At 40.6% G+C, this 8294-nt stretch overlaps 2 protein-coding genes across 4 annotated transcripts in view; one reads left to right on the forward strand and one right to left on the reverse strand.

Moving 5' to 3' along the window:
* Positions 1-1153, forward strand: part of LOC111224534 (troponin T, cardiac muscle isoforms-like) — a 25962-nt gene extending 24809 nt beyond the window's left edge. For both annotated transcript variants that reach the window (XM_022749067.1, XM_022749068.1), the window contains one exon: positions 1100-1153. In XM_022749067.1, coding sequence (XP_022604788.1) covers positions 1100-1134 — 35 coding nt within the window. In that variant the 3' untranslated portion in view covers positions 1135-1153. The remainder of the gene's footprint in view (positions 1-1099) is intronic.
* The window catches only part of LOC111224532 (dynamin-1-like protein), an 11838-nt gene continuing 4501 nt past the window's right edge, over positions 958-8294 (reverse strand). The window contains exons 9-19 of one of the 2 annotated variants that reach the window (XM_022749065.1): positions 6659-6865; positions 6325-6445; positions 5959-6114; positions 5767-5856; positions 5557-5649; positions 4643-4696; positions 4244-4324; positions 3422-3553; positions 3218-3327; positions 2473-2632; positions 958-2369 (exon numbers count right to left, since the gene is read on the reverse strand). In XM_022749065.1, coding sequence (XP_022604786.1) covers positions 2313-2369; positions 2473-2632; positions 3218-3327; positions 3422-3553; positions 4244-4324; positions 4643-4696; positions 5557-5649; positions 5767-5856; positions 5959-6114; positions 6325-6445; positions 6659-6865 — 1261 coding nt within the window. In that variant the 3' untranslated portion in view covers positions 958-2312. The remainder of the gene's footprint in view (positions 2370-2472; positions 2633-3217; positions 3328-3421; positions 3554-4243; positions 4325-4642; positions 4697-5556; positions 5650-5766; positions 5857-5958; positions 6115-6324; positions 6446-6658; positions 6866-8294) is intronic. The other variant, XM_022749066.1, reaches the window with a different exon arrangement.

The following is an 8294-nucleotide window of genomic DNA, read 5'->3' on the forward strand; positions in this document are numbered from 1 at the left end:
AAAATAAAGAAGCTCTGGTGGTTTGAACGAACATCCAAAAACCAGACAGACTGGATTCCCACATCAGCCATTTGTCCTGCGAGATGACAAAGCCTCAGACGCTCAATACTTCATGTATCAGTATCAGTTCCAAATTTTGAAATGTAAATCGATCTGCACGGCCATTCTTGGGAAAACGGTCTCTTGAAAAGTTTAGTACATAAAAGTTTAAGGCAGAAAGCAAACAAGACATCTGTGTTGAATTTTGTGGTAAGTGTTTACACCCTGCTTTTCAAGTCGATTATCTGGTACATTAAACTGTGGTTGTATCAGATCTTATTGGCAAAGGTGCAAAAAAAGACAACAAAGACAGCGTATCAAAGGTAAGGTTGTTGAGAACACAATCTTCATTTGCCATCTGTGTTCTGTGTGAAATTGTGTGCTTTGCCCTCTAATTGCATGATGCTTTGGTGTTTGCCCTCTCCTCAATTATCCCTCCACTCCAGTTCACTCTCTTCTATGCCAATGTCATTTTCTTAATGAACACTAGAGTACTTATGGGGCACTACATATATTGATGAAATGTTACACTTGAAGAAAAATCTGTCTATATTCAGACGAGAATGTGTACTGGCAGGTGATGTCATTCACACAGAGGTCTGGGTAATGCTTCTTTGGTAGTGACTGAAGTTAATCTGAAGCCACAAATGTCAAAAACCATTTATTTATTCTTTGATCCATTAGTTCCGAATTTAAATCAGAATTTCTCCATTTTAGATTATTTAATTTCAGAAATGTCCTTGTACAGCAGCCTGAGAACATTTAACATTTGAGGACTTTTGTTAAATGAAAAAAGGATTTAGCCAGAAAAACATGCCTGTACTCCTAGAGTGAGGAGAAAAAACTTAGGTCGTAATTGTAAGTAGCCTTCAAATTTAAATAAATAAGACAATATGAAATATAACAATGAAGTTGTTTAATAGGATTATTTAATAAATTATGAACACTGGGCATCTGTACCGTATTGCCAGGGGCACACCTGAAACTGTAACAACGAACTTAATTTGCATTTATGCATACACACTTAATTGTTAAACGATTTTTGTCTGTGACTCCACAGCGCCAAAGGAAGAGGCAAGGGCAAGGGCAGGCTGAGATAGAGGAGGACCTCAGCAGGAGTTCTCTGAGGAGACGTCGGAAAATGAGCAGCACTATTGAATCAGATGACATTAATGTTCACTTTAACAAAGACACAGCGTTGCAAGAGCTTGACGTACACAAACAATAAAGAAACTTGTGCTTTTGAGTCACGTCGTGCCTGTTTGTGTGGTTTACGTTCGAATTATCTCACCTCAGAAACATCTTTCCACCAATCCCAACTGTCCCCACATATGAAGCTAAATCACTCAAGTGGCAATAAAAACCTCTATTTATTCTTTCTTTTGGGAACCATACACACAGAACCACAGTGCACTATAAATTTCACATGTAGGCAGCGATATGTAAACATGATTAAATGACCTACCACAGCAGGCTGCAATAGTGCTCAGAACATTATCCACACACTTAAATAACAGATTAATAAATAAAGATTTTGGCAATACAGTGTCAAGATGATGGCCTCTCTATACAGTACAGTGTGGTGACAACAGTGCAAAAAATAAAGTGGAGTATGTACACAGGTATGAGGAATAACATTTGCTGTAAGTCAGGAGTGACATATGTATGGTAATTCAGTGAACCAATCCCTGCTGTATTATTACACTATGACTTCTGAGGGTCCACGGTTTTCTGACACATGACAGCTACTCCTGAATGAAAAGGTTGCAGATGAGGGGCTGTATAGTATTTTTTTTTTTTATAACCATAGAGCCAAAACATTTTTCAGAATGCATTGTGGAGCTGCCAAAATGCCATCAAAACTTTCATTTCTACTTAACACAAAAGTCCATTTCCATACTGGTTAACCACAGTCCGTCAAAAATGAAAAGTGCTTTGCCTTTGGCTGCAACCTCGATTCCTTCAGGAGCAGTGGGTGGCAATTATAGTTTCTAAAATCTTAACGTGAATCTTAGCGAACAGAGGCAGTGCATTTTCATATAATCAAGACAACACCAAGCATTTTAAATAAACAACTTCAATTAAGTTACATTTCTTTCAGGTAGTTTGTGAACCAAAATGATACCTACTGTACGCCTGAGCAGGGATCAGAACAGTGCATTTTCATGGTTGCACATCCAAAACTTCAAGTTCAGACATGAGTAACTGGAGCATCGGTCCTTTGGGCATGGCGATGAGATAACTGATCAGGTTCAGCTCCCTTTGTTTATTTTTCACCACAGATGTGTTTCCCGGATCTCAGCAATCACCTGGCTGGCTTTCTGCAATGCCTGTGTACAAGATATAAAAGAAAATAAAAACATGTTAAAATGATGGATAAAGGAGCTTCAATCCATCAGGGAAAACTATTCGCTACAAGGTGGAGTGTGTTACCTGTAGCATGTCCGCGGCTTCCTTGCGCCGCTGGGCCATATCCTCCGACTCAGTCAGCAGATCATTGAGGAGGCCAGATTTATACAGCTGGCCAACAAGCTCGCTCTGGAGGCTGTCCTTCACATGGTTGACCAGGAAGTGCATCACTGCCTTTGGCACACTGCGGCAGATAGAGGGAGAGAGGAATCAAACTGAACAGATGGTTGAGAACAAGGCGTCAAGATGGCCTGGTGATTGCGTTGTCCCCCAGATGGAAGGGCTGAAGTTTGACCCACCAGATGGCCGTGCCTGACGAAGTATCGAGTTGAGTTAAATACAAGCTAAATACGAGATATGTAACCCTATTGAGCTCTACGGGACCCCAACAATATGGCAAAAATTTATTTTTAGATGATTTATTTTAGATGTTGGGTCAATTTCAGGTCTACAAGTTTTACCCATAGTTGGAAAATATGGAAGGGGAGACATTTTAAAGGAAAAGACTTGCAATGGTCTGTACTTTTGTTATTATAAATGCATCACATGAAAAGACCAAAACCAACATGTTAGTTCATCTCAATACTTTTAATTTCCCTACCCTGCCTGTAGCTCGTAGCCCATCTGTTCCTACCAATGTAATATATCAGACTTCATCTGTACAGACAATACTCCTTAGTAGGACCCATACGTCATTGGTTCATCAATATCAACAACATTATAGAAAATCATCAGACTTATCCTTTATAAAAGGAGTTGGTTGGCCTACCTGTCCTGGATATTCTTGCGGACAATGAGGAAGTAAGACTTGATGAGGCGTTCGATGACCTCACAGTCCCGCTGCTCACGTGATGACAGCTTCCTGGCGACTGGCACAGGCTGGAGGGGGAAAGGAGGGAGAGCGTTTTAATCAGTTGGTCACCGACAAATACTCTTCTCACTGTGGCGTGCTGATAGGCTAATGTTTAGCTACCACATCAAGTAGGTTGACAGCTCCTTTGAGTGGGCTCCCGGGACCAGAGCCTGGGGCTTCCTCTCCTTTCTTCAGCATCCCCCTCCAGTTCCCTGTGCCGTCCTGCTCGCCCTGAGGTCCAGCTGCTGGGGCCTGAGGAACCGAAGGAGAAGAAAAATGAAGAAAGACAAACTATCATCACACCACCTCAGCCACTAACTCATTAGAACAGCACCCTTCGCTTGTCATCAGGGTTCACAGGGAGAGGGTGGTTAGGGTATGTAGCATAATAACCTTGACCGGGTCATATGCAATACTGTAACCACAAGTCAAACAGGCATGTACACAAAGGAACTTGAAACTTGAAGCTAAACATTTAAAAACTGGGCACAGTGAAGCCTGTTGTCATTCTCCTGCAGTATGCACTTTCCAGCCAAAAAAGGCTGAGATAAATGATGCACAAAGGAAGAATTTCAACTGTCACACAACTCCTCTTTAGTAGGAACAAAAGACAGAGCAACCAAAGTATTAAAACACTGGAAAAGGAGAGGGAGGGGGGAGAAGGCATTTTTTGGTGAGACAGGTGGACCAGCTTTGGAGAAAGACACTGCAGAAAACGTAACAGTTGTTAGTGCAAGTCCACACAGGCTGGGGGGGGGGAGCAAACCAACAGCACGGCATCAGCAGACAAAGATCAGAGTGCATGCCAGCAGCCCATGCCCATCCATCCATCAACCATCCATCCATCCATCCATCCATCAACCATCCATCCATTCATCCATGCCCCACCACCAGCCGCACAGCCAGTCAGGCATAGAGCCAGCGAGCTGCGTACGTGCCCACCTTGGCACCGTCCATGTCTGCTCCAGACGCAGGGGGCTCGCCAGAAACCACAGTTGGGCCAGGCGGGCCTTTGCCAACAGACTAGCAGGAATATGAGAGCAGGAATGGAGAGAGAGAGAAAAAAAACACTGAAAGGAAATGTGGAAAGACAGAGGAAAGGAGGCTGGCTGTCAAAAGTCATTGGAGGCTAGGAGAAGAGACGCTCTGAGAAAGAGAGGAGGAGATGTGGGATAAAATTCCTCGATGGAAACTATCCGAAGCATTTGGTTCACAGATCCTCGTCCTGTAGTGCTATGAGTGATTAACACTGCACAGAACCCCTTTATACTGGGGACACTGAAAATATTAGAACACATAGGCTTCTGTTATTATATTTTCAAATAAGGCTGTTTCTTTTACCTTATCCCTGGGCACTGCAGTAGGCAGCTCTCTCATCCTGTTTCTCCTTTGCTCCTACAACACACAAAAACAGATGTTGGTACAGTTGCTGGTTTTGGCAAAATTACTTAAACTTCAACACATCCTCGGAAAGTATGGAAGATAATTTACTGGAAAACGCATGATGAAAGAAGTTATTCTACTTCTTGAAGAAATGTTTTAAGTTCTACCAACCATTCTGCTACATTTCATCATTTAACAGAGTAAACCTTTTTCTGTGTTCAGTATGATATATATTATATATATTTAAATGCTACATGTACCTTTTAACAGACTCTGATAACACGCTAATAATTTCCCAAATAATAAAAATTCTAATAGATAAAATAAAGTTTCTGTGCTTGTGTCATTAAATCACCTCTGAATATTTAATATTGAAATTTAAAAACATTAAATATGTCAATTTAGATGTCCAGTATTAAACTGATTGTATTCAATCTGCTCTAAAAATTGGTCGGTCAGGTTGGACTGGTGAAATTCAGAAACCAAATTACAACCAAAATGAAAATGACAGAACTGGAGCAACTTCAATAAAATGTTTGACACTCGCAAATTTTTTTAGCAAAATTTGTGAACCACAAAAACTGCTTGAAATCAGGTGTTTGAAATTGTAAAACCTGATATTAGCTACAAAGATGGGAAATTAACTGACATTAATTCAAATAGATGGTTTTCAAAATAAAATATTTTGGCTTTTATTTACTTCCATACATTCTGAGTGAAACATTTAATACTTTTTATACACCTAAAGATATTAATATATATACATTACATAAGATATAATCCCAGGCCAACAGAAAGCAATATCAGGTTTTCACCTCTTTATTCTGCCATGAAAATATTTGCATTTTAGCGTATTTAATGTGAGTACTGACCTCTATATTGTTATTCATGACCCCACAAGCATCTGCAAAGTCTGGATGTTTGGTGTTGATGTAGGCCAGCTCAATTGCAACCAAGTTGTGGACCTATGACAAGAAAGGAGAACACCTTCAGTCTATCAGTTCAGCCTTTTGCTGAAACACATCAACACTCATAATGACTGATCGTGACAGCAGAGGATGAAAGCACAAATGCAGAGGTACCATTTCATTGGTGATAGGCAGTCTCTTCCTCAGGAGGGAGGTGACCACTTCCACAATGGCCTCATGTAGCTTAGGGAACCTCTGCAGCTCCTGCAGAACAAAACAATATGAATGTGAATGCCTGCATGTGAGGGAAAGGTAAATACATGAGTTCCCTTCTTTGACGGAGAAGATGTGAGCGGAGCTCATTACCTGTGTGCTGTAGTTGCTGCAGTGCTGGATGATCCTCTGCATCTCCTCGTGGACCAGCTCCACGCAGCGCAAACTGGGCTCCTCCAGGCGTTTCACCTGCTTCTTCACCAACAGCTCAAAGGATACCTCAGGCACAAACAGGGATGGACGTGGGCCCTGATGTGGGGACAGGGGGGAGCTACAGGTTAGCATTTACCCAGAGCAACTTTTGTTAGCAAAGAGAGCAAACAACAAAAGAACAAGAATAGGCTATATCTTACAGAAAAGGTCATGTTTTGTTGGTTTACAATAGCTCACAAAGATGAGAGGAGAAAATGCAGTGACACTAATGATATCACATTTATGAAATAATGCAGCAGCACTCACTGTTGCGTTCCTTATGGCTGTTAGGATATCTATGGTGCTGAGTCCTCCCAGTGGATCCACAGACTCCAATGTTCTGCCAAAAGTCTCGTGGAATATGTAACAAATCCTGGCTCCACCGCACCTGAAAAATAGCAGCAGGGGGATATTAGCTGTGATGTGAACTCCGTGGCCTCCTCTCCTGTCAGCTCTTCCTTCACAGAGGCTGTGCGTGCTTCAACTTACAAGTTGTGTCATATTAAATGATGAAACCAATGCAGTTGTTTTGCTCATTTTCACTGCTCTGGACCAACAGCATCACCATGTGGCCGAGAGGAGGAGAGGCACCGCTACTCACAGTTCTGCTGTCTCTATGTATTTGGCCGTGCCCTCGATGGTGTTGCAGTACTCTGTGGCGAACTTGGTGATAAGCTGGAGCAAGGTGGCACTTTGGTCCTCGACAGGTTCTCCGTAGCTGCTGAGCAGGGACTGGTACTGGGCTGCCAGGACGTTGATCCGTGTCTTCAGCTCAGGGAGACAGTCTCGGATGTGATGCATCAGTAACCTGACATTATGACAGCAAAGGGCAGAAGGTTCTGTTTTTTTATGCAGATATGTAAATTATAGTCAAATTAAATGGCTATTGTCTAAATGGCAGACACGAGCAATTCCTCTGACGGCTGATTATTGCCAGGCCTGCTCCTCACATTCAACATACTAATGCTGACATAATTTCACGTGTCCTTCTGTTAAATCTATGTCTATACAGTGCATTCAGAAAGTATTCAGACTTTTTTCACATTTTGTTATATTGAAGCCTCATGCTAAAATCATTTAGAGTATGTTTTCCTCATCAATCTTCACTCAACAGAATTTTTGAATTTTTTTATTAATTTATTAAAAAGGAAAAACTGAAATATGACATGGATATACTGTACATAAGCATTCAGGCCATTTGCTGTTACATTCTAAATTTACCTCAGATGCACTGTATATGTGTCACATCTTACTTTTTGCAGTCACTGTTCTAGAAACAATTTAAATACCATGTTTTTTTTAAATTGATTTTTATTTAGATTTTTCACTTGAAAAAGACATTACCAAAATAAAACTATTCTTGAACCATTCTGATCACAGTTTGCTCTCTTCTGAAATATCACTCTTAAAAATGTATGGTCACAAAATCTGAGCTGGTATAAGTAGTAGTGAAATAAATTTAGAGAAGCACAAACATGTTGAAAATGTTTTTATAGTGTTTATTTCCTTCTTTTAATTTGACTTTTCTGTTTCTGTTTTTTTTTTTTAATCAACTGTTCTCAATATGGTTTAGAGTGATAGAAGCAAGAGGCTTTTGTGGCTTTCAAATCATATGTATTTTGTCATGGTAACGATTGTTATTACATTTACCTGTTAAGCGTCCTTGCCAGGTATTTGGTTCCATTTCTGTTGGCGAGAGACGGATATTTCTTCTGCAGAAAAGCATGTTCGTCTCGAATGGCATCAGCCACAGATTTTTTATTGTTGATGTCCACTGGCTCCTAAAAGTTCAATTTCAAACAACACAACACTGATATTTTTAGTGGCTGCAATAAGAAAATTAGTAACAGCGACCATCTTACATTATGTATATGTCATGACAATTCTGACTGATGTTCATCGTATTGAACTGCATATAAAGGAAGGTGGATCATTTCATCATATCTGATAGTAAAAAAAACCCACAGAGTGATGAATCAATATAAACAATAGATAATGATACAGTAACTGCATTAAAAATGTATCATAGCACACTAAACTCTACTGACTCTATTATCACACACTCATCTCTGGTCTGAATAATAGATAGCCTAATGTCATAGTATGTTCAGTACAGTAAACAGTAAACTCTTCAGACCTGTTGACTACTCCAATGAGGCCCAGTTTGAACAGGTATGACTCTGCCCATTAGTACATCCATAGCATCAGTACCAGCGTCCATCAGGTCAGCTTTGGTA

This window comes from Seriola dumerili, unplaced genomic scaffold, assembly GCF_002260705.1.
Source record: "Seriola dumerili isolate Sdu_G_001 unplaced genomic scaffold, Sdu_1.0 BDQW01000138.1, whole genome shotgun sequence".
In the NCBI taxonomy this organism is placed as follows: Eukaryota; Metazoa; Chordata; class Actinopteri; order Carangiformes; family Carangidae; genus Seriola; species Seriola dumerili.